The sequence below is a fragment of the Chinchilla lanigera genome, unplaced genomic scaffold, assembly GCF_000276665.1.
Source record: "Chinchilla lanigera isolate Chin_1 unplaced genomic scaffold, ChiLan1.0 scaffold00070, whole genome shotgun sequence".
Taxonomy (NCBI): Eukaryota; Metazoa; Chordata; class Mammalia; order Rodentia; family Chinchillidae; genus Chinchilla; species Chinchilla lanigera.
In genome coordinates this window covers 12514629-12540712 of record NW_004955471.1, presented here as the reverse complement: position 1 = coordinate 12540712, position 26084 = coordinate 12514629, and the positions used below count along the sequence as shown (strand labels likewise).

Genomic DNA, 26084 nt, shown 5'->3' with positions numbered 1-26084 from the left:
GGCCACCCTCTACACACAGCTTGGATACCACTTCCTCAGGAACTCCTGCCCCGCCGCCTGTGAGCCCTGCGCTCCGTCCCAGCCTGGATCCCCTCTGCTCCGAGGACGCCAGGAGCAAAGCGTCTCCACGCTGAGGGCGTTCCCGGAGCCGATGCAACGCTTGCTACACTGTACTGCAATTCTCTGCAGGTCTCTGTGGAATGCTAGCTCATTCCTTAAAGAGTAGGATATTAGAAAGTCACAATCTGATAGAAAAATATTCAAATATACTAGAAAAAACAAAATACCTCACAAAAAAGTGCTCATAACCCTTAAACATATGGAAAGGCATTCAGCTGTGCTAACAAAGTGCCTGCAGAGTGCCATGTTATTATTTCTTACCTAACACATGGACAAAAGTCAGAAGGTTTAACAGAAACTCTGCACAGGGCTGTGTGAAAACAGGCGAATAGGTGCTCAGCAGTCCTACGGACAGGAATCCAGGCTGGTGCCACCGCTCTGCGGGGAGGGAGAGAGGTGCTGAGCAACGCTGGCTACGGACTGTCTGCCTCCTCTCAGACCCCCCGGCCCTCCACCATTCCAAGACTCACACACACGCCTGCAAAAATACAAGGAGGCAGACGCACAACGCTGTCCTTTGTGGCACTGCGTATTGTACCGTTATTGTTATACTATTAAAAGTTGCTCAGGTGATCAGTACAAGTGGACTGGCGGAATAGATTATGGTAAATGCACACATTTAGTATTTTGTACCCAAAAACCCCCTATTTTTATATAATGCTATAAAGTGATCTACGGATGTGTTAAGAGAAAAAACAGGGGAGAAGAAAGTATGTTCAATGTGCCACGGTTCCTTGGAGAAAGGTGAGGCTATGACTGTAAATACAGATTTGCTTCTATTTTTAGAAATATTTCTATTAAAAAAAAATGGCAGTCAGTCGAGAATGAAACATGAAGAAAGGCCTCCTCATCAGGCAGGTGCTGTGCCACCCAGCTCCGTCCAGCCTCCATTCACCCCTCCATCCATCCATCCATCCATCCATCCGTCCATCCATCCATCCGTCCGTCCATCCATCTCTCTGTTCATCCAGCCAGCCAGCCAGCCAGCCAGCCAGACTTCATCCATCCATCCATCTGTCCATGCATCCATCCACCCACCTACCATCCATCCATCCATCCATCCATCATCCATCCATCCATCCATCTGTCCATCCATCCATCCCTCCCTCCATCTATCCACTTGTGGTGCTGGGGACTGGACCCAGGGCCTGTACCCTGAACTATACCACCAGCCCCCACCCCTTTCTAAAAAATTGTGTTGGGACAGGTTCTCACTAAGTTGTGAAGTTGCCTAGGCAGGGTTTAAACATGGGATCCCCCCACCACAGCCTTCCAGAGTGCTGGGATCACAGGCAAGCACCACCACACCTAGCTACCCAGCACTCTAAAATTTTATTTTGAGAAAGGTCTTGCTAAATTGCCCAGGCTGGGCTTGAATTTGTGATCTTCCTGTCTCAGTCTCCTGAGTAGCTGGAATTTGGGAATGCACCATTATGCCCAGCTGAATAAAGATTTTTAAAATTATGAACTGGAAGTCAGAGTATAACAGGGAAGTAGGCAAAGTAAATACCTGGGGCTAAGCGTGCTGGTGCATGCCTGTAATCCCAGCACTTGGGTGATTAAAGCAAGAAGATCGCTGCGAGTTCAAGGTCAGCCTGGATTACAAAGTGAGACCCTGTCTCAAAAAAAAATCTAGGGGGCTTGGGCATAGCTCAATGGTACAGTGCTTGCTTAGTGTGTGCAGACCCTGGGTTTGATCCCCAGCGTGGCAAAACAAAACAAAACAAAATTTTTAAAGCCACACGCAAATAATTAAAGCAAAGTAGTAAGAGTTAAAAAGGTAGATCTGATCACACAATGCTGTAGAAATTGAAGAGACATGAAGAAGAGAACACTTGGTTAAGAAAATATGTGGGCAACGGGTCTCAGAGTATGGGAAATATTTGCTATGAGACATTACAGGAAGGTAAAATTCTATGTATAAAGGCTGAGAGGAATGAAAGAACATTGAAAGCTACAAATAAATGGATATGACCAAGATACAAACTATTTAGAAAGATATTATACTATGAGACTGGGAATATATAGAGAGTACACACACACAAGTACACACACACACAACACACACACACACACACACACATTAGTGCAGATCGCTGTACTAATAAATGTCCAGAAGCTCATGGTCACCACTCTGAACACCTCTTGTAATTGTAGAGGCCAAAGGTAATTTGCATTAATCTCATGATGTCTCAATAAATTTAGTATTAAAATGTTTACACAAGTTTTTCTTTTCCTGACACATACTTTTTTTGGCAGCCTTTGTGTTTTTTCCTTACTCATATATTAATATATTCTCTGATTGTATTTTATCTAGTCAGTGTTTTCCAGATGTATTTAACGATGTTTGGCACTTTTTTGTTCATTTTGCTTTTTGTACAGTGCGTCTCACAGGACGTTCTCTGGGAATGCTGTGAGACGCTGGTGGCAGCGTGGGCGGTCTGATACCTGGACCAGTCTCCTGACCTCGACAGACGGGGAGAAGTCATCGCTGGTGCCGTGCCCAGGAGCGACGCTGCCGAGTCTGTGTGTCCTTGGAGCCTGGAATGTTCCCCTCTGAGAACCGGAACACCCTTTCTGCTGTCGTAAGTGTCCTTAGCAACCCCGGCCAGGGCCTCCGTCTCAGAGAGAGCGGGCTCACTGGTCTGCGGGAGCCAAGGGAGGCCCCAGTGGCCCAGGGAAGAGGTCGCCATGGCGTCTGTGTCCTACCGGGAGCCGCTGTCTATGACCGTGGGGAAACGAATGGTTGTCACAGGTGAGCAGAGCTTCCATGTACACTTCCGGGAGGAGGTCGGAACTACCTTTGTCCCCGACCCGAGGGTGCTCACGTGGTGGACGTAACTGTGAAGCAATCACACACGTCCCTTTTACACGACACTGCTATCTCACACCACTCGGCCGCTGGTGACTGCTGTCACCATAAACACACCTTTGTAGCAGTTGTCACTGTATCTGCATTAACTTTCGCAAGGAAACCTTTCTACTAACATAACATTTATGGTTTGTGTAAGATGAACTGCTTGTGGTGAACAGAAAGTATACTTTCAATCAAAATTTCATTGCTAGTGATTTAAGCCTCTGGTATCTTTACAAATTTTACGTATTTGGTTGATAAAAAAATGAGCAAGATGTGCATTCAACAGAGTTGTTCAGTTATGTTTGTTTGTTTTGGTCTTTTTGAGACAGGGTCTCGCTGTGCAGTTCAGGCTGGGCTTGAGCTCACTTTGTAGCCCAGGCTGGTCTCGAACTCACAACGATCCTCCTGCCTCAGCCTCCCGAGTGCTGGGATTATAGGCATGCGCCACCACGCCCGGCCTGTTAGGTTGTGTTTTATCCCTTTACCTTATTTAAAAATATTCAGACGGAACGTGTCTGCAGAATTCCACATTATAACCAAATCTAAAACAATAGAGGATGTGTGGTAAGTCAGTCTGTGCGACACAAACTAAATCTCATCTTTCTCCTTTATCTTCTTCCAACTCTGAGCACGGGCTCGTGTTAGAGTGCCGCTGTGTACTGATGGTGGGTATTTGCGCCTTATGCCGTTTGTTCCTTCTTCTAACTCGGTGGCTTTGGGGACATCCTCCCTTTCCAAGTGTGGAGTCTGCCTAAGGCTGGTTTCCTGCCTGGTTGCTTGGCAACAAGGGACAGCCACCCAGACTAAGCCAGTCACACTGATCTCCCCAGACAGAATGGCGGGCACAGGCTGGTACCGTGCCCATGTCCTGCCAAACACGCCCAAAGGACTCAAAGACAGGGCCACACAAAGAAGCCCTGCTCCTGCATTTGGGCAGTGACCACTGGAGTCTGCAGTCTGCAGCCGCTGAGAGCCCACAGGAAGGGCGGGCATCTAGACAGCAACCGTCACAGCAACCCTGTCTGCCCCTCCAGTGCAACTGTTTCCTACACCTGTAACACAGGTCTCCTCGGTACAATCTGAACTCCTTCCCGGAACCCCCCCTTACTCCTAAATAATTCCTTAAAAATTTGCATGCACTGAAGTTTGCTGTTTTGCTATAAAGTAGACGGGTTTTGATAAATTTTTAAGGTTACACATCACCCTCTATAAAATCACACAGAATAGTTCTGCCACCCTAAAATGCCCTGTGTTCCCCTTATTCATTTTCCTGTTCTGCCTTGCAAGATCCTGGAGCCCTGATCCTTTTGTTCACTACCGTTTTCCTGCCCCCGAGTGCCACAGAGCTGGAAATACACAGTGTATATTAGGCACAACGGGAAAATAGGGAGAGTTTACATTAAAACCCTTTAACGACACAGCCACGGATCCCTCACAAGGCGCTGTCCACCCTGACCACATTCTGCCGCCCTGGCGGTGAAGCATGTCCGAAGGGAGGAGGAGCAACCGAGGGAGTTAATGACTATGAGTCTTTTACTGTAGGAAAGAATTTTTAAAAATTAAATATTCAGCATATTTTCATCACACTTTCAGAGTCTTTTCAGACTGACTTCCTCCTCTTGCCAATCCAGATTTGAAGCTGCTCTACGGCTGCTCGTGGTCCGATGGCTCCATCACGTCTTTTATCACTGAGTAACGAGGCCCCACGGTTTCTTCTCCATTCCTCTGCTCACCAGTGCCTTGGTGCTTCTGGTTTGGGGCCATGTGGAAAACATGAACATTTGCATGCAGGCTTTTGTTCACACGTGTCCCCAGCTCCCTGGGTAAGAACCTGGGAGTGCGCTATGGATCCTGTGTTCAGTGGGGTAATAACTCCCCAGGCGGGCCGCACCGGTTCACACTCCGTGAGCAGTGAGGGGGAGTGCTTGTTGCTAAGTATTCTTGTCCCCAGTGCTCGTCTGTTCCTGACTTGGCACCCTAACGGGTGTGTAGTTGCGTCACGCTGTTACTTCCGTTCACAGGTCCCTACTGGCCAGCAGTTTTGAATGTGAGTGCATATGCCGTGTGTCTTTGTTGGTGAGGTGTCTGTCCTAGTACTTGCCCATTTGAATGGCTCCCCTGCCCCAGGACCGGAGGTTGGATCCAGGGCCTCGGCACAAAGGTATATCCCTGGCCTAGTTTTTATTTTTTGAAATTTATTTATTTTTGTATCTTCCGCAGGATCGGGTGTGCCTGCCCGCCCTGTCCTGTGCATTTATTTTTCATGACTACCATTGCACTGAAGTCATAGCAGAAAGGACAGGGAGAAGCAGACAGTGATTCTCCTGATCCCATCCCTTCTCCCCCAAAAAGTCTTCTCTCTGGAGCAAAGCAAGCCTGGTGTGTGTTGGGGGGCACACCTGTGATCCCAGCACCCAGGAAGCTGAGGCAGGAGGGCCGAGAGTTGGAGCCGAGCCTGGGGGCTTAGTGAGACCCTGTGACAGCAAGGAGCCTGGCGCCCATTCGGGCCAGTGGTGCTGGGGCAACCAGGGCCTGGCCACCAGGCTGAGCGCTGGGCCTGCAGACAGACAGGACAGAGAGAGGCAGGGTCATGAGTGGTGGGGCTGCCCCACTGCCCGCCCGGCCGAGCCCAGCCGCGTGCCCAGCAGGACACCCTCTGTCCCCACAGGACGCTGAAAGGGAAGCTGGCCAGGCAGCACCCAGAGGCCTTCAGCCGTAGGTGTCACGGGGCCACTGTGCCCCCCGCCCAGAGCCGGACCCCTTGGGGTTCCCGTTGGCTGGTGCTGAGCCCCGGTCCTGGGGGCCGGGGCTGCTGGGAGCGGGGTGCCTGCCCTGGGTGGCCACAGATGTGGCCAGGGACGCCGACGACTCCGCCCCAGTGTGCCCCTCGGGACCCTTCCGGCTGTCACCCACTGTCACCTGTGCACAGGGGCTGTGTTCACACGGGCACTCTGACGCCCAGAGAGGAAGCCAGAAAGGGACACGGAGCCGGAGGGACCAACTCAGCTGGTCTGCTCGCCCGTCCCAGCTGGTGCCCCCACACTGAGCCTTGGTTTACCACTTGTGCTAAGTGGCGAGGGTTCTCTGTCCCAGGGCTGGTGACAGCCTGTGCAGGGAACCTGGGGAAGGTGACACAGCTAAGGTCACGCGGCCTGACCTCAAAGCCCATGTCCTACCCACGCCTCAGTTTCCTCCTCTGTACAATGGGCCAGGCCATATCCCTGTGGAGTTGTGGGATCTGCTGGGGTCACCTGCATCTGAGCAAGGCCCTGACCCAACCTGCTGGTCCCCTGCCTAGATGTCCCCGAGGCCTTGTTCCTGGAGGATGAAGACGAAGACCCCATCCCGCCCAGTGTCACCACCACCATCGCCACCTCTGAGCAGAGCACAGGCTCGTGCGACACCAGCCCAGACACTGTCTCGCGCTCCCTCAGCCCCGGCTTCGAGGGCCTGTCCCATATCCGGCCTGGCTCCCCCGCTGTCAATGGCCGCAGCCCCATGGACCCGGAGGAGACACCGGGCGAGCAGCCCACCCTGAGCTCTGGGGTGTGGTCCTGGGTGTCTAATTATTAAAATTTATTGTTATTTGGAAATGAAGCCTAAGTCACCAAGTTGCCCAGGCTGGGCTACAATGGCTTTTTAAATACCTTTCCGCTGAGTTGCAAGTTCTGTGCATCCGAGTTCTCGTGTACAAGGCCTTTACTCGACAAGGGTTTTGTGGAAGTTCTCTCCCGCTCTGTGACCCGGCTTCTCACTCCCTTAGCACCGTCTTCCACAGAGCAGAATCCTAGTTTTCACAAAGTGCAGCTAGTCCAGGTTTTCCTCCCATGGACGGTGCTGTTAGCGAGGTCCCAGGGGCTTCCCTCCTGTGCTGTATTCCAGAACCTTATGCTCGTGTTTCCCGGAGGTCCCCGGCCCATTTGGAAGCAGCTTTGGAGCCCCTTAGCCTCGTCACCTCCGTCAGTCACTTTCCTGTTCCTGAGGTCGTGGTTTTCTGTCCCGTGCAGCTGTGTGAGAACCCTAATCGATATTAAAATTCGTGACAGTTGGACTTCACAGGAGGACCTGAGGCTTAATGAAGCACATACAGGACACCGGGCAGGTGCAGTCTTGGGGTGCTGGGCTCCTCTCTGTTATCTGAAGTGGTCCTTTCTGTCTCTTCCCGCCCCCTCCTCCCTCGAAGTCTCCGTTCTGCTCTCCACCGTCCACGTTTTCTGTAACTGTGAGCTTTAGGCCGACAAAACAAACCACACTGATGGACATCTGCTTGCCAGCTAACCTTCTGTACAGGTTTCACTGTTTACTTGCTAAGTTTATAACGCAGCGAGGAGATTTTATAGATAATGTTAGCTTTGCATTACGAGGAAAATCTAAAATAAACAAAATTATGAGGAGACTTAAAACATTGTAGAGCATGTTGCATATTTTTAAAACATTTGTGTGCATGTCGGGGAGATCGCTCCGCTGTTCAGCACCTGCCTGGGAAACGCAAGGTACTGAGTTCAATTCCTGGTACCAAAAAAAAATGTGTGCACATTCAAGTGATATAATTTATTTATCCAGCTGTGGGCCCTGTGATTTTCAAGGTTTATCTTTTTCACTTGTTTTTGTTTGTGTTTGTGGTGCAGGGTTCAAATCCAGAGCCTTGCACATGCCAAACATGTGCTGTACCTCTGAGCTACCCCCCACCTCTAGAAATGCATTCTTTTTTACAAAATGAATATACAATTCATTTAACGTTCAAACTTCATTAAGACGCATGCAATATGGCAATTTCACGGGGGGCTTACCCTACCTAGGATATGATTGCTTACTGGGCTCTAGTAAGAGGGTCCTGCTCACACTTAGCATTAATTAAATACTTTATTAAATACAATACCAAAACAAACGCATTCCAATGCTTTCTTCAAAAATCAATTTTAAAGGCCTTTCTATTCAGGCTAAAGACAAGCACAATAAAGGCAGATGCACTAGTTTAACATAATTGTCTGATTGTACACAGCACTTATATCTTTCAGTCCACAAGTATATTATTAAATGATAGAGAACACCTAATACAACCTTTTCTATGGAACTGGGAAATAAATTTCTAAGGAGGATTTTACAGACCCCATCTTTACACCCACCCCAACAGTCTAAAGAGGATAAAGCCAATGATTTTCCACAAGAGCTCACAACTAATGTCACTTTGTTATCAAAAGCTGTATTTCTGACCCGTTATGACCACGGAGACAAGATTCAAAAATTGCCCAAGAAGCACAGTGCACGTTGTGATTGTCTGTTCAGCAGCGCAAGGACTGATTCAAAACGACACCGTCCCAGGAATTAAACAAGGTCAGCCACAGGCGTGGCCGGAGATTATAGGGAGTCTGGGTGTCATGAAGAATCCTCGTCTTCTTCAGTAACAAAGTTTATTGCCACACCTTTCCTCCCCAACCCACCCCCTCTGCCGACCTATGACTGTAGTCTTCATGATTGGTAGGTAGACCATAGTTTGTAACCAAAGGCATCTGTTGTGCGTTGATCCAATGAGCAAGTCAGCAGTGATCAGAACACGGCTTGACCCCGCTCGGAATTCCCTCCGATAACGTCTCGGAGCCACGTCAGCACGCAGAGCAGAAACTGTGGGCTCCCTGGCACGCGTCTCCCCAGTGAGCCAGTCCAGCTCGCGCCTGTGCAATGGCGTCTCGTACAAATCACACAGTGCGTCCCACGTTCACTCCTCCCTCTCAACATTAACGTGAAACTGTTTGATTCCTTAGAGGTCCATCTTCTCTCTTCACCAGCATCCGAGTTGGATCTCTCGTGAGTGTTTTGGTCACTTCCGGCACATCAGCTGGCACTGTGGCAGAAAGCAACGCAGCCTGAATACGCGTACTGAGTTTTGGGGAAATCTCACAGAGCTGATCCTTAAAGCCCTGGCTCAGCATTTCATCAGCTTCATCCAAAACAAACACTTGGATGCATTTTGGAGAAAGATACCGCCTGTCTGAACACGCTCCGTGGGTACCAAGGAGGGTATGCGGTGCCTCAGCCTGCAGCGTTTGCATTTCATTTCGGACATTTGCTCCCCCGCTGCAGGCATGGAGAGTTGCTCCCGTGTAATCTCCAAGGGCCAGAATTACCTTTCGGATCTTTGCTACAAGTAGTAATACCTCTGTGCTGAATAGCTGAAGGCTTCTCAAAACTATAAGCATAGACGTGCTGAAGAAGAGATTCCTTTAAATTCACATCATCAAAGTTACCAACCATCGCATTCCAGTTGCTCTCAATGACCCCATGGGGCCCACTCCCCCCGGGACCTCGGTTCTCTGTCATAACCCACAGAACCACCAGACACGGTCCAAAGAACCACTCAGCGCCTGACTGAAAAGCTGAAAATACACGCTTTCATTCAGAATTTTCACAAAACTCTCCCTCGGTCCAAATGAGAATAAATATCAGACACTTAAAAACCACAGAGGTGGGCATGGTGCACATGTTTTTAGTCTCAGCTACTTAAGAGGCTGAGGCAGGAAGATCATTCAAGCCCAGGAATTCAGAGCCAATCTGGGCAACATAGTAAGACGCTGCCTCTATAAGTAAATCACAGCACAACAACCGATGCTCTAATTTAACCTGCCTTTTCCCAGATGGGATTACTCATGGTTCAGAGCTCTAAGACTCAGTCTGCATCAGGAGTGGACGCCTTCTGCCGGGCGCTTGTTCCTAGAGATCTGTATGTGCACTGTGTACAGACGACTGGCTTAATAAAATGTTGGCATATTTGGCCATTCATCATACAAGTACGTCCTAGAAAATTATTTCCTCTACACCAGGAATTGGAGTGCACTCATCTTACAAAGGCACGGTCAGAGTTGGTGGGAATGTAAACTAGTTCAACCACTATGGAAGTCAGTATGGAGATTCCTCAAAAAGTTAAAACTAGAAATTCCGTTTGACCCAAGTATTTCCCCTTCTAGGTGTCTTCCTGAGAGAGTTAAAAGACATCATATTATAGTGACACATGCATACCTGAGTTTATAGCAGCATAATCCATAAGAGCTAAATCTTGGAATTGCCTGTATGCCCACCAACAGATGGATAAATAAAGAGTTTTTATATATACTAGAGTACTGCTCAGCCATGAAGATGGATAAATGGAGTCATTTGTAGGAAAATGGAAGCATCTTGAGACCATAATCGAAAGTGAACTACATCAGATACAGAAGGTTAAATATCACGTGGTTTCTTATGTATGAGAAACACAAGGACAAATAAAGAGCAAAATGAGAGGGATGTTAGGAAACGGCGGCAGACTGTGTGAGATGGAAAGGGGATCTGGGGATGGGAGAGACTGGAGTGCAGGGAGGGAAAGTGGAGATGATTAGACATGTATGTGTGTGGACCAGCTCCCCTCAGCAGTGCAGTTGTGATGTATCGAAAAAGTGTACTAAAAAGGAGAAGGAGGAGGCAGAGGAAGGGGAGGGGGAGGAGGAAGGGGAGGAGGAGGAGGAAGGGGAGGAGGAGGAGAAGAGGAAGAAGGAGGAGCAGCAGCAGCAGCAGCAGCAACAGTGCTGGAGCAGGTGTGCACCCAGGAAACGGCCAGACATGCTCCACAAGCAGGCGCGCAGGAGGCCTCTCTGCAGGTCACACAATTTTGAAAAGCGCTGCTCCACCAACCTGGGTTTCAAACCCATTTACTCACCTCACTTTTTCGCCGTTCAAACTGTCCCACTAGCAGTCAGGTCCCAAATTCAATTATTGTAAAACAAAAAATGACTTCACACTGAATTCCAGTGGTTTCCTGTCTGAAGGAAGGATCAGACACCCCAACGGCCACAGAGCCAGCTTAACTCTCATAACTACGATCCAGGAGGGAAATGTTTTGCATTGTTAAAAACCAACGTGTGGGCTGGGGATTTAGCTCAGAAGGGCTGGGGATTTAGCTCAGCGGCAAAGCGCCTGCCTGGCAAGCGCAAGGTCGTGAGTTCGGTTCCCGGTACCGGAGAAAAAAACCAAAAAAAAAAAAAAAAAAAAAAAAAAAAAAACCAACGTGTGGGGCTGGGGATTTAGCTCAGCGGCAAAAGCGCCTGCCTGCCAAGCGCAAGGTCGTGAGTTCGGTTCCCGGTACCGGAGAAAAACCAAAAAAAAAAAAAAAACCAACGTGTGACAAAAGCTTATACATTTGAATGATACGGAAACACTGGCTTTAACTACTTATTTTAAACTGCATCTTATTTCTTTGTCATAGCATTCAATTTGCCTCGAGTCATTTTTTTTCTGCTATTTGAAAATGCCTTATGCACAATATATTCATACATCTTCACACAAAACTTTGGCAGATTAAACAATAATAAAAATCTAGGAGGAGCCAGAGGTGCAGCTTAGTGACAGAGATCATGCTTAGCACGTGCGTTGTCCTGGGCCTAACCTCCATCACACGAAATTTACATTCTATCAAAATGAAAATGTAAGGTCTGGGGGTGTAGCTCAGTGGGAGAGCGCTTAGTAAAAACTCCGCAGACCTGAGGCCCTGAGTGTCACCCCTGACCGTGAAAACAAAGGAAAAGGGGGAAAAGTCAGAAGCTTCTTTGGAAACGATCGTTTGATGGAACAGAATGAGGCATTTATTGAAAATAGAGCAACTGAACATCTACTTGGCCTGCACACGGCTCGGTGCAGGGTGCGCCCACTTTCTGAGGATGCAGACGGCGTCGTCCTCCTCTTGCCGCCAGAGCAGGAGCTGCACGCACCCACCATTCCCCTCTGGGCAGTGCTTTTTATTATACGACACATCGTGTACAAAAACATAAGCGTCATACAGAGCTTACATGGACAGATGACTGCAGTTCCAGGTCAGCCCGACTGCTCAAAGTATCACCCACGTGATTCGCTGCCATTGCTTTGGAAAGCGTTTAATCAAACCCTTATGAGAAGACTTTGAAGAGCCTGTCCAGAATCGTGTGTGTGTGTGTGTGTGTGTGTGTGTGTGTGTGTGTTGTGGATTTAAAAAAAGAAAAAATCAGTAAACCCCTGTGAGCTAAGATGAAGGGAGGGGAATTTGTCTTTTGGGGCCCTGATTTAATTTTCCAAAGTTAAAGCCTTGTAGGTTTGTTGTTTGTTTTTTGTTTTTTGGTCTTTTTTTGGTATTTTTGAGACAGGGTCTCGCTATGCAGTTCAGGCTGGCCTTGAGCTCACTTTGTAGCCCAGACTGGTCTCGAACTCATAAGGATCCTTGTGCTTCAGCCTCCCAACTGCTGGAATTACAGGTGTGTGCTGCCACGCCTGGCGCCTTGTAGGTTTTTATTTTGTGGTACAGGGGATCAAGCTTGGAGCATTCAAGGCAAGAAAGGATAAAGTAGCCCTATGCCGCAGACTGGCCCAAACCCAGCACATCAGCGCCTCGTCACATAAAGGTAAAATGCTCATGATTGGAAAAAACACAACAAAAACTCGAAGTGCAGTGGGTCGCTTCTGTGTGCTGGGCACGGGCTGCCTGCAGGGAAGGAGAGACAGTGTAAGTTCCTGATTCAAGAAGCAAGAAGCGAAGGCCTGAGACCCTCTTGTCTTCCCGCCAGCCTTTCACGCTCAGTTTTGTCATGTATAATCTGGAGACAGCAGCACCTGTTCAATAGGAACTCAGTCATAACCTACGATGGTCTCAGTACGAGGTTTTAAAACCTCCCTGTGAATATGAGTCCCGCTGGGAGTTGAGATACAGGGTCTGATCCCGGAAAGGTGGGGCCTGGGAATCCGCATTTCTGTGCTGCAGTGATGACGCTGGTCCAGGGAGCAGACACGGGTAGCCAGGGCTGCCCCAGTTCCCTGCTGCTGGGACCTTGGGCCTGCGCCTTACCTCTGCGCGCCTCGGCTCTGCCGCCCATAAAGCAAGGTGACGTCCACTCGCCAGCTTTAAACGAGCTGATGCACGCAGCACACGTGAAAGCATACGCAGGAGGTGGCAAACTCCCTGTACTTAGGGACCTGGCTGTCGTCCTCGACACCTGTCGTGACCTGAGAAAGCTGCCCGCTGCTGGGCGGGGGTGGAATCGTTTGTGATGCTGATGAGAGTCCTACATCTTCACCTGCTACACACTGCACTTCTGGGTATTCTTGTAAGCCTGACATCAACAATACCTAAGAAAAACAAGTTCTGGGAAAAGCATCGCAGGCCAGGTGTGGTGGCATATACCTGCAATCCAGCGCCTGGAGGCTGAGGCAGGAAGATCAAGAGTTCAGAGCTAGCCTGGGTTACATTACGAGATCCTGTTTCAAAAAACAAAACAAGACAAAATAAAATGGAATATATATATATACATATATATATATATGTGCATAGATATACACATACACATACACACAACATACACACCCCCCTTTTTTTCCTTCAAAATTTTGAGAAAAAGTCCTGTTAGGCTGTCCAGGCTGGGCTAGGACTTGGTGCCTTCCTGCCTCAGTCACCTAGAGTGCTGGGATTACAGGGATACACTACCACGCCCCACTCAACCATAGATGACAGGACGGACACATTTGTACAATTCAAACTAGTATGCATTGCACCATCCCATAAATAATCATATAAAAACAAAATCCACTTTTCAACCCAGCGAACGATGTACTGACGGCGGAGGGTTAGGAATCTAAGTCATCAAAACTTAGACAAAGAGGAGTGAAGTTCGGGGGAGACCAGTGCATGGGTGCCGAGCACCCTGGGGAGAGAAATGCTTCGTCCCAGCAAGGCAGGAGTGCCGCCCTCACCTCTTCCTTCCAGAGACGTCTAGACGTTCATAGTTAGTTTAAGCTGAGCAGCTGCCCTCACGCACCTTTCCCAAAGCAGAAACGGAGCAAAGCAGGTGTGCCAGTCACGTGGGCCGCAGAGTAAGCTGGGGAGACGCCCCCACCCCCGCGCCATCGGCCCTGGGAACGGACGCGGTGAACCCCACCCGTCCCCCTTCTGAGGGTCCTGCGGCTGCTCGGAGCGCAGAGCACGGCCAAACCACACTCGCCGCGCGTCAGTGCCCTCCCGGGTGTGAACGTGCCCGGGTGCGTGTGCCAGGTGAGCGTGTGCCTGGGTGTGCCGGTGTGCACCACCCTGGACGTGCAGATGAACAGAGGGTGTGGGCTTCTCTCCTCCACATGGAAGCAAAACAAAAACCAATCAGCCCCAGAGCTCGGAAACTGCTTTCCCGCGCGTTCTCCCAGGAGCGGGGGCGCCTCAGGCTCCCGCACAGGGGCGCGCACGACGCTGGCTCATCAGCCAGCTGCAGCGGGCCGTAGGAGGGAGGACGCGGTCCCCACGCAGCCGGGTGCGCGTCGGTGCGTCGGTGCGGGCAGTGCTCTGCTGCCGCTTGCCCGGGTGCCTCAGTGGGGGGCCCACGGCGACGCCCACCTGCCCCCGCGCCGGCCTCAGGACTCTGGGCACATGTGCTGGCCAGCCTGGTGTTGAACGTCACCTCCCCACGGCAGCACCAAAGCCAAAGCTAAGCGGACAGCGCCCGCGGGCCAGAGCTGCTCCCGAGGGCCAGGCGTGCCGCACAGCTTCAAAGTCGGCTGCAGGAGCGGCGGGCGCACCCGCACACAGCCAGCAGCGGGGCCACTCCCGCGCCCCCGCCCCGCTGCATGCTCGCTGTGCCTCTGCGCCCTGGACTCGCTCTGCCAGCCTCAGACGCGTTCTCCTGCCCTGCTCCCGCTTCCCGGCGCCAGTCGCTCTCCAGAGCAGGTGTCCGGCACTTTCAAGCCAGGGGCGTCCGCCGGCGCTCTCACGAGGGGCTGCCGATTTGGGGGCTGCTCCGGCGAGGGGACTGTGAGGCCTCACCTTTCTCTCTGGCTCCAGCGTCAGAGGACGGAGACAGAACGGACAGTCTCAGCACCAACGGCAGTGGAATGCAGAGTGCTTGAAAAACCTCCCGGGAAGGAAGAGGAAATGAACGAACCAACTGGCCAGTTCTTGAGAAGCTTGCGGTCTAAGGCATTTTCTGTCCGCAGACACTGAGTTGGACGATTGTTCTACCCAGGCGTCCTCCCGGGTGATGTTTGTCCTCCCGGGTGACATTTCTCCTGCCGGGCCAGTGATCACAGTGTACGGGCAGCAGGAGAGCAGGGCGCCCGCTGTGCTTCCTGCCCGGCCTGGGACAGGCAGGGGTGTAGGCGGGAAGGGGAGGACTTTACCCAGCGTCCTGCACACTGCGTCCTCGGTGATGATGCAGCCCGGTCGCCAATGGAGCGGGGCTGAGAGGCCTCTGAGCAGCTTCCACGGGAGCCACCAGCTGCCCCCCAGATCTGCACGGTCCCCGCCCCTGCTCAGCGCCCTCCCCCCAGAGCTGCTGGTCTGGGGGCTCCTGTCCCCTCCCCTGCTGACAACGGAGGGCAAGCGGCTGTCCTGAGGGTGCCCGTGACAGCCACTCGACATGGTCCCATCTGGCGCGGCAGCAGCCACACCTGAGGTAGCCAGGCCGCAACCCCAAGGCGGCTGCCGGGAAGGCCGGGACGCCTGGTGGGAAGACGGCAATCGAGAAACTCCGCAAGGGAGAGCGGAAAGGAGCCCCGGCCCAGAGCAAATCCCTGCCCTCTTTCCTTCGCTGCAAAACTGGGGCTAGGAGGAGACCTGTAAACTGGAAGCGGCTGCATGTGTTGCATAACTAGCAAGGGAGAAGAGGGGCTGGGGGACAGGGAGGGGACGGGACAAGCAGGGGAGGGCCGTGCGGGGGTGCTGCTGGCCAGGCCCGATGTGCGCTTGCGTGGGGACGTCACAGTGAAACCACCCAGCTGCGCAACTGGCAAGTGTTCACAAGATAAAAAATTAATAACACCCAAAAGAGCAAAAGTAACGTTATTTTTCACATTGTGACAGCGGGCTGCTGAGTTGTGTAAAGCGGCTCAGCAACGCTGCCCCTCGACGTGTTCCTCTGCTGTGAGGCCTGGGCTCCCTCTGCGGCTGTGGGTCGTGTGTGGGTTGTGTGTCGCCGTGTGGGGACTGGAACCGGGCCGTCCCACTCGCTAGACAAGGAGGGGCCGGCGTGGACGTGTGGAAAGCCTCCAGGTTTCCCTCTAAGACAATGTAGCTGTCGTCGTGGTCTGGCTGAGGATCGGCGATGATTTGGGAAACCTGCTTTACATTCCCTTTCTCTTATATAAAAGTTTAACAGTGTCTCATCCCCACATTCCACGTGTATTTGACTGTATCCTTACATTTTTAAAAGTATAAACCCAAAGTTTTTGTGTCGACATCATCCATCTGTCCAAATCTGATCGGGACCGGATTTCAGCTCTGGGACTCACAGGCCGCTTGCTCTGCGAGGAGCAGCCTGGCCAGCCTCGCTCCGGCCACGTACAGGTCAGCTCCCTGAGCCTGGGCCAGCCCGGCCCTCTGCCTTCTCACCCACAGTGTACGTGAAGTACCGATGCTCAGGTCGTAAGCATGTGATGTAATTTTTAAAGTTACGGCCATACCTCATCCTTGTTGCACAGAATTCTAGGGTTTTAACCTTCTGTCAGCATTTCAGTGTTCTTGAACATTACTCATAGTTATATATAAACTGGAATGCAAAGCACTGCGAATCTGAATTCCTTTGTCCCAGTTGTCTTCTTTCCAATAGGACAGACCACTTCCTTTTCCTCTGCTCTCGCAAACCTTGACATTTTTGCTCTATAATTCATGCAAAGCCGTGAAGACTGACATGAAGACGTTTCAGCAGCTTTTCTTCTTTTTGCTTTACAAAAGGAGCCCGCTCAGTGATATCCAAGTAGATTTCCATTCTAACTGGTTTGCCGCACTTAAAAAATAATTCTGATAAATGGACAATTAATAGCCGTGCTTTAGAAAGGGAATTATTCCTACAGTAATGTAACACTATCCCAACATGCGTTGCTTGCTGTCTGCTGACTGCCCGCTGCGAGACGCTGGATTTCTCCTCTCCTGCAGCAAGGGAATTCTTCCCAGGGTCCACGCAGGCACACGGGTTCATTTATCCCTGGATACTCATCCTGTGCGGGGCCCAGATGTTCCCCGCATCTGTACGTCAGTCAAGAAGGAAGAGAAGCAGAAGACACAAGTGATCCGAGACTTTCCACTTCTGCCGTTTTAGAGTCAGCCAGCCTCTGACAGTATCGTTCACTTATTTACATTTCTGCGGATTTTCTCTTAAGTCAGTAATCAGATCATTTAATTACCATCGCTGTGGTGCTGAAGCTCCAGCAGGGTTGAGTTGTAATTCATACTGAAGAGTTAGAAGATGCTAGGGGAAGGTGGAGGGTGAGACGCCCACCCTGTACATCTGGGGAGTCAGCACAGAAAAAAGCACAAAACAGGCTCACAGCCTGAAGCCCATGAGGGCCGGGGCTGTGCGCCTCACGTTTGCTCCTGCAGAAACAGACCACGGGGGTGCTCGCCTTGCAGGGTCACCCCTGAAGAAACATGGATGGTGTGTGTCATCACGACAGCCTTACCGGTGGTCTCTGTTTAGAAATTCACAATGGTTATTTGCAATGTTGCCCAACTGTCGGCACCATTCACGTGCAGAACTTTTTCATCTCGTGGAACAGAAACTTCACTCCCCACCTGGTCCCCGCCGCCACTCTGGGTGGCTGAGGCCTCCGAGAATGTCGCGTGAGTGGCACCTGCGGCGTCGGCCTCGGGTGAGGGGCGGCCGGATTCCCTGGTATCGCGTCCTCGCCGGCATCGAGTCCTCCCAGTCCTCCCCCGCCGTCGGGTCCCCGCGGTCCTCCCCGGCACCGGTCCCCCGCAGCACCGCCTGTGCCGGACCCCTCCTTTCAGGCACCGCACTGTGTTTTCGGGGAGCCCTCCCCACCGCGTTTCCAGCGATGAAGCTTGGGCCTCTGTGCAGGCGGCTGAGGGGGTCGCGGGGTGCCCCTGACCGAGGAGCTGTGTCTGCCAAGGACCGCGAGGGAGCCCGCGGGGGGCCGCCGGCCGGAGGGGCCTCCTGCCCGGAGGAGGGGCCGCACGGACTCCAGCCCCGGCCTGCGAGGGCTCGGGTTCGGTTCCTCCCCGCCAGGTCCGTGGTCTTCGCTCGGCGCAGCCCGGGGAGCCGCCCCACGGCCGCAGCGCGTTATTTATTCGCCCACCAGTGAACACTCGCGCGGCCTGCAGGCCGTGCCCGTCGCGTGCCAGGCTGCCGCACTCTCGGGCGCGCTCCTCCGTTCAGGCCTCCGCTCACACCCCCGGGTCTGCACCCGGCAGGAACGCCGCGGCCACCCATGGTCGCTCTTGAACTGTGGAGGAGGCGGCAATGCCCGAGGGCTCCAGCTTCGGTGTCGCGATCTAGAAGCATCCCCGGGGCTGCGGTGTGGTGCGGGAGAGCTCACGCCCGCTGCTCCATCGGCAGACAGACGAACAGCCGCGCAGCTTGACCCCCGAGGAGCCTGCGTCCCGGGCAGCTGGAGATGAGCGGGACCGGGGCCGCACACCCGGGCGTCACTGCGATTCCCTGTGCGGGTCAGGCGGTGGCGTTTAGCGCAGGTGTGCTAAAAGTTACTCAGCTGGAGCCGGGGTGCGGCCCTCCCCCGGCAGTGCAGGGAGGCCCTGGGTTCCATCCCCAGCACCCAGCAGCAACAACAAGAAGTCCTCATTCTGTGGTGCTGGGTTAGCCAGGGTCATTCGTGTTTAAAGATGAGAACGTCCCTCCTTCCCTCCCGGCAGCAGGGCCTTGGCCTGTCTCCTGAAACAGGGTTCCGACCTTTCCTCTCCTGCTCTACGGCTGTCAACCCGACTCCGCTTGGAGACCACACCCTCCAGCTCAGCTGTGGGCTTTGTGATCATTTTGTTTCCTTTTAGGTCCACATTTCACAGCATCAGGTGGCTCATAGATGGTGCTCGGGACTACCAGGGCCGATTGGAAAATATGATGTGTTTAAATTGTAAAAATTTCTCACAGGCAAAGACACACTGCTGTTAACTCCCCTCCAGACACTCCGCCTCCCTCCAAACAGCTTGTCCCGTGTCTCTCGGCACTTTCTGCAGCACTCTGGGCGTGCTCTGCTGTGAGTGTCTTTACGAGGTGTGATCACGTAGATGGTGACCGCGGCTTCTGCACACCGTCCACCAGAAAGGCAGCTCCGGGAGCTGGAGATTTAGCTCTGTGGTACACGCCTGCCTGGCAAGCGGGAGGTTGTGAGTTCGATTCCTGGTACCGGAAAAAAAAAAAAAAAAGAAAAGAAAGGCAGCTTGGAAAAACATCCCTGTCTGTCCTCACCCACCTTACTCAGGAGACATGGCCTGGGCCGACTTCCGGCTCCTCCCCAAAGTCAAAATGACAGAAAAGGTAAGCATTTTGTTTGTTTGTTTTTGTTTTTCTTCCCGTACCGGGAATCAAACTCACGACCTTGTGCTTGCCAGGCAGGCGCTGTGCCGCCCAGCTAAATCCCCAGCCCCAAGGTAAGCATTTTGAATCCAGAACACTGAGGCAGCCACAGTGGCGCAAGTGAAGACAGACACTGGCGAAAGAGAACTCCAGAGCTGCTGCAGGAAGTGGTGAGAGCCGGGGCTGGGAATGCGTTAGGGGGTGGGCATTCCGCAGCGGACGATTGGCAATGTGTCCTGCACTCTAACACATTGGTCAAAAATTAAGCATTCGCTATCTTTTGACGTGCTGTATAAGCTGCGTCACATAGGCCACAAATGCTAAGTAGGGTGCCTTGTTAATTTCTTTATAATCACTTTAATTTTTAAGGACTTAAAGGGCCATGTAAGGAATTTTAATTTTCATGAACACAAAATAATGCAGAGAAAATTGTCAATAAACTCGATTTTCTAGTACTGGTTTAACTCGAAATTCCTGAATGAATCTAAAACCATAATAAAAGCTTTAAATCCTTGTATCCTGTTCTTAAATCACCTTCTGTGCACATCAAAGAGTCTAATTTCAAATATTCCATATCTGTTAGACATCCCGAATGTTTCCTATACATTATCTACAGTGATGAGCATTTCTGATTTTCAATCCACCTCAGGTAAAAGCCAGCCAGGACTAACCTTGGCAAGTGAGGATCTGTGTTTAGCTTGGACACTCTCCTCAGGCATTTTGTTCCATCTCAAGCTTTGATGTTTAGTAACCAACCCAAGTGGGGGTTGGCTTTGTCTGGTTTTCAGTGATTTGATTTTAGGGAGAAGGCATGGTGTTAGGTGTGTGGAAGGGAAGGTAGAACTGAGCAAAAAGAAGAAAGATGTAAAACGTGATACAAGCTTGGACCGGAAGAGATGTTATTATTTTAGAATTAAGGACCCAAACTAGCAGGGCTGTAATTTAATAGGAATAAATAGGGCCGTGGCAGCAGGGCTGAAAAGTCAACACCCAGCAGGGGTCAGGTGGGGCGGTGTAGGTCCCAGCGGGCTGGGGTGGAGGCTGCAGCGGGTTGTGAGCTCCAGATGCCCCCTGCCCCAGGTGGCACAGCGGGCGATGGGCTGGCCGGCCCGGCTGGACCTCGCTGAGGCACTGCAGAGGGAGCCGTGGCCGTGGTTAGGGCAGCACAGGTGACCAAGGGCGCCCAGGGGAGGTGCCGTGCAGAGCCAGAACTCAAGGAGTCACCAGGAGCGGTGTGGGGCACACAGGAGGGAGCTCCCGTCCGCGTGTCCTAAAGGCCCCATGAGGGCGACTTCCAACCGGAGCTCAGAGTCCGGCCACGGCTGACTGTGACAGAGCTGTCCAAAAATGGAGTGTGCCCCTCTGGCTGAAAATACTTTGGTAGCTGGCTGAGTGCATGCTGGGAGCAGGACCCTCAGGGAACACGGCGGCTGAGCCCTCAGCTCAGAAGGCCCAGGACCCCGATCTCTCAAAGACCTTGCTGGGACCCCACGTTCCCCTGCTGAGCCAGGCGAGCTGGAATAGGGTTGTGTTCCTGTGACTTTCAAATGCATAACCAACAACCCACGTGGATGAAAGCCCACTGACATAATAATCGGGGTGTCTGCTTATTTATTTATTTTGAGTTTTTGAGAGAGGGTATCACTAGGTAGCCCAGGCTGCCTCAAACTCATGGCCATCCTGCCTCAGCCTCCTGAGTGCTAGGGTTACTGGCATGCGCCGCCACAGGCCATCTGCTTATTTTACCCCAGCAATTTGCCCGTGGTCTCCACCTGCAGAAGTCAGCAGAAATCAGAGCTATTTAACTGCTAAGCCCCCTTCCCAGAGCTGCCCCAAAGCAACCGGAACAGGGAAGCGTCGGGAAGTAAAATTACCTTCTTATCCATAACAGCAGCAGCTTGGCATTGTTTTTAAATTTATTTTTAACCGATACATAAAAACCTAACATTTTACATATTGCTGGGGTAACTGGATGTTTAGACACATGTGTATATCATATAGTGTTTAAACAGGGTTAAATCAATTTTTTCAAATATTTATCATTTCTTTATGGTAAAAATTTCAAAATCCTTTTTTCTAGGCCACTCTTTGGTGGCACACACCTGTAATTCCAGCACTCAAGAGGCAGAGGCAGGAGGATTGCCATGCGTTCAGATCCAGCCTGGGCTACATTGTGGGTTCAGGGCCAGCCTGGACTGCATAGGGAAACACAGTTTGGAAAAAAGAACCCTTCTAGCTTTGGAAATGCACAGTGCTGGTTGTTTCCAGGGAGCCGGTTGTGCAGGAACTGCCCGGACCTCTCGCTCCTGCCCACGTGTAACGTAGGCAGCGCCTGGTCAACCTTCCGCACCTCTCACTGTCTCGCTGCTCTGGCCTCTGGTAGCTGTGACTGCCCCCCACTTCCACGCAGACAGCTCTTTCAGACTCCATGCTGCACACAGTCGCATGGACTTGTCTTTCTGTGCCGGCTTATTCAGCCGACACAAGGGTCTCCAGCTCCGGGCACGCTGTTGTGAAGGACGGGTCTTCGCTCTGTTCATGCCTGAACGGCACTCCACTGCGTGTGAGGAGCACTTCTGTGTCCATTTGCTAGTTGTTTCCACTGCCCGGCTATTCTGAACAGCGCTGGGATGAGCCTGGGGTGCGGGTGCCTCTCTGATTTCAGGGATATATGAACTATGATCCTAGAGTCCATGATCAGGCTACTTCAAGAATCAGAACACCAACATTGTTAGTCTGGGGGCAATGATCAATTTACGGTAAAAGCTCCTCAACACTTCTATCCTTTCAGAAATTACAGCAATTTTAGGGCAGTGGTTCTTAAAAGTTATGCTGGGCATGGTGGCACACACCTTTAATCCCAGCACTCTGAGAGGCTGAGGCAGGAGGATCACAAATTTGAGCCTAGCCTGGGCAATTTAGCAACTTAATGAGATCATCTGCAGTTAATAATAGAAAAAAAAAGTAAAGTAAAGAAAAAGGGCCTGGGTGAGGATGTAGCTCAGGGCAAGGGCCGCAGGTTCAATCCCCGGTGTACGGTGAAGACATAAGTAGATGTAGCTCAGTACCAATGCTGCTCCAACATGTGCATGGAAAGGGCTGTGGGGTCCATGTGGGCAGAAGGAGCCTGACGCTTAGTGCTTTAGTGAGTTCCAGGGAGGCCTCCAGCAGCTCGGGGTCCACACCTCCGACGGATCACTCGGAGCCGCAGCTATCTGTCGGAGGAGGACTGGTGTCCCCGGGAGAGAGGCAAGCATCCACCCTGGCTGCCCCCTGCCGCCTGAGCTGCCTGGGCCAGTGTCCTACCCCAGTGAGGGCACAAACCAGCTCCTTGAGAGCCGGGGAGCCGGCCCCAAAGCCCTGGGGCTGCAGCAGGGAGAACATTGCCTCCCGTCTACGCAGGGTCTCCCACATTCACTTCATTCGTGGTTCTAACTAGTATTTCTCAGTTCTGGCTACATAATCACAGCAATGCTTTTTCAATTATAATGTGTTGAAAGGACTTTAAAAGAATGGAATTCAGGAAATAAAGTGTATTCTTGGATCGAAGCAGACAATGTACTATGGTTTCATATGCTAATTGTCTGCTCTAAGAGCTAACATTTTATTCTTTTGGGTAGCTTGTTCTGGTTGTGGTCAAGTAGATGCAAAAGAACCCAAAAGAGAGTTTTTAAGTATCAATCAGACTCATAATAAATTACACATAAATTTAAAATGTCTCTTCATGGGGCTACACCACCAGCCCATCTTTGTTTTTATTTTGAGATAAGGTCATGCCAAAGCGCTAATTACCCAGCTGAGTTCCAACTTGTGATCCTCCTGCCTCAGCCTCCCAGAGTGCTGGGATGACAGGCTTGCAGCACCACTTTCTTAACAACAACTTACTGATATAACAACCACATTGTTACTATGCATCCCTGTGTTGCTGAGTATGTTTGAAACACCCTTAGAGGGAAACCCTTCCAGCATCAACACTGTCACAGAGCAGGAAGGCGGTGTGGACGCCCGAGCCTGAAACGGGAGACCCTGGCCCTCCCCTGCGAGCCTGCTCCTCGCTGTGCGGGGTGAGCCCTGCAGTGTCTGCTGTTCCGACACGCAGCCCCGGCATCTAACGTCTGTCACTGTCGTCGTCAGCCTGCGACTGTCTCTCTGATCACAACCAGACGAAGGCCGGGGACTTCTGTCTGTCACCATGCAGAGCTGCTCATGATTTATCTTCCGTGCTCTGTGTTTGGTTCAAAACCAAATACAACCAAAACGCCCTGGGTTGGATGAAAACCTCAGGAACTCACAGCCGTCAGCGTGGGCCGCGCACCCTGGGGGCGAGCGTCTTGTCTGCATCTCTGAGAAGTTTCTGCTGCGAGCTCAGCTCCCTGCCCTGGGCGTGGTTGGGGATGATACCCTTGCATTGGCAGGGCGGGCAAGGACCTGTATCCACCAAGTAAGGCCTCTTCCTCTGCAGGAGCATTACGGCTCAAATGAGGGTTTGGGAGGGTTTTGTTTTCACTTTTTAATCATGAGAGGGGTTCTTGATAAGTTGCTAAATTGCCCAGTCTGGGTTTGAACTTGCAATCTTCCTGCCTCAGCCTCCCAAAATGCTGGAATTACAGGTGTAGGCCACCACACCCAGCTAATGAGTTACTTTCTTTCTTTCTTTTTTTTTTTTTGGTATCAGGAATCAAACTCAGGACCTTGCGCTTGCCAGACAGGTGCTTGTGCCACTGAGCTGCATCCCCGACCTGAGTTAGTTTCTTTCTGGCCTTCTGCATGAGCCTTTGTGTACGACTTCTGCTTGCTCTATATGCCCTAACAGCTCGCCCTTAACAAGCGTGGTAACAAGTCTCCCAGGTTAACTGCAATTAGCACCAGCTTTATTTAGTGTGGAACCTCACATCCAAACTCTAGCCCAGCACTGTTTAACAGAAACACGGTGTGAGTCACACATACTGCATGTTAAATGATCACAGGAGCCACACGAAAACATTTAAAAAGGTGGAGATATCTTTAATAAAGTATTCTATTTAACCTACTTTATATTGCTATCACTTTATGAAATGAATATTGAAGTTATTAACAAAACGTTAAATTCTCAGCTAAAATATTCTTTTCTCTTTTGGTGTTTTGGGGTACATTCCTGCCTCCTTTGTGTCTATTATTTTTACTTTGAGGCAGGGTCTTGCTAAGCCTCAGGACTCAAACTTGCCATCCTCCTGTCTCAGCCTCCAGAGTGCTGGGGTTACAGCTGGGCACAACCACGCCCAGCATGAGCTAGAATATTCCTGCCTGGTCAGCAATCCTAGGCATTCTTATTTTTGGCTGTGGGAGTGAGAGATTGAGCCCCAGCCTCCAACCTTGTAGGCTAGTGGTCAGCATTTCGAGCAGCTGGGCTCTCCTTGGAGAGGACTCTCTGCCCCCGTGACAAGGGGAGGGAGATGTAGTATTTCTTCCATAGAAGCTCTTATTTTTATAACAAAAGTCCAGTCTGAGCCCCAACTCTGTGGGGCCAAAACTTGCGTGTGTACAGGAAACATCTTCCCAGAGGGGCCGGGCTGGGCACTTAGCGTCCCCATGCCAGCACTGTAGCAGGGGTGGGCACAGGGCTGAGGCCAGGTCGGAAGGTGCAAGTGGCACAAGAATGTTTCCAGGTCAGGGCCAGTTCTGATTTGCCATGCCGAGAAGCGCCCACGTCTTATCATCAGCGCAGGAGTTCTTTCCCAGAGGAAGGGGCCTCGCCGCGGGCCGAAGGATGCTCCTGGCCGCGGGAACAGAGCTGGCGCGGAGCGGCCTTCTCACCTGCTCCTAACGAAACAGAACAGATGACCACAGAGTTTGCTGTGAGCCACCAGAGCGCGACAAGTGCTGAGCGAGAGGGTGAGGGGTCCCACTGGACAGGGTGAGAAAAGCTATTCCAGGGCTTCCTCCCGAGCAGAGGAGGGAGGGAGGGGCAGGGAGCCAGGGTGCGGGGGACGCTCCCCAGCAAGTGACGCTCCAGAGGAACCACAAAAGCTGAGGAAGCATGAGGACGTGAGAGGTGTGACGACGACCCTAAGCAGTGGCTTCCAAGTCTGCAGGCTGCAGTCCACAGGGGACCCGGTCACAGACTGCGGGGTACAGGGTACACACAGACGCAGATCTCACTAAAGCGGAGATGAGACAGTCGGGGAAGAAATGATGCACTTTTCGTAATGGTGCCACAACTGGATGTCCAAGTCAAAAAACCCGAACCTCAGTCTGCATCTCACATCGTGTACAAAAAAATTGGAATGGGCTGTAGCTCTGCAGAAAACCCTGAGACTATAAAACATCTAGAAGAAAATCATTGCAACCTGAGGTTAGTCAAAAGATTTTTGAAACACAACACCTAAATTATGATCTGTTAACAAACAATGTATGCACTGGACTTTATAAAAATTAAAGGCTTCTGGTCTCCATAAAACAATGTTAAGACAATGAAAATACAAGCATACAATAAAAGAAAATACTTATGAACTACCTAGCTGGTAAAAGACTAGAATTCAGAGTAGATAAAGTTCTCTCAAACTTTCAGTAAGAAAATAAAGCAACTAAAAAGTGAGCAAAAGGGTAGATATTTCACTAAAGATATACAGATGCCAATCAGCACAAGATCCTCAACGCTGGTCATTAGAGAAACAGAAATTAAAACATACCTCCAGAATGCTACAGTTAGGAACAATTCTACTGAGTGTGGAGAAAGTAGAACTCTGCTGGAAATGTAAAATGACACAACCACTTTTGAAAGTCATTGGGAGTTTCTTTAAAAATTGAGTGGCAGTGCTTGCCTGGCAAGC

General features: G+C 51.3%; 1 protein-coding gene and 1 pseudogene across 1 annotated transcript in view; one reads left to right on the top strand and one right to left on the bottom strand.

Moving 5' to 3' along the window:
- Positions 1-2715: 2715 nt before the first annotated feature.
- The window catches only part of LOC106150313 (chromosome unknown open reading frame, human C4orf45), a 100795-nt gene continuing 77426 nt past the window's right edge, over positions 2716-26084 (top strand). Inside the window, 1 exon segment of the mRNA XM_013522880.1 lies at positions 2716-2875. Within this exon segment, the coding sequence (XP_013378334.1) occupies positions 2812-2875 (64 nt within the window). The 5' untranslated portion in view covers positions 2716-2811.
- LOC102028289 lies at positions 7875-9648 on the bottom strand (annotated as a pseudogene).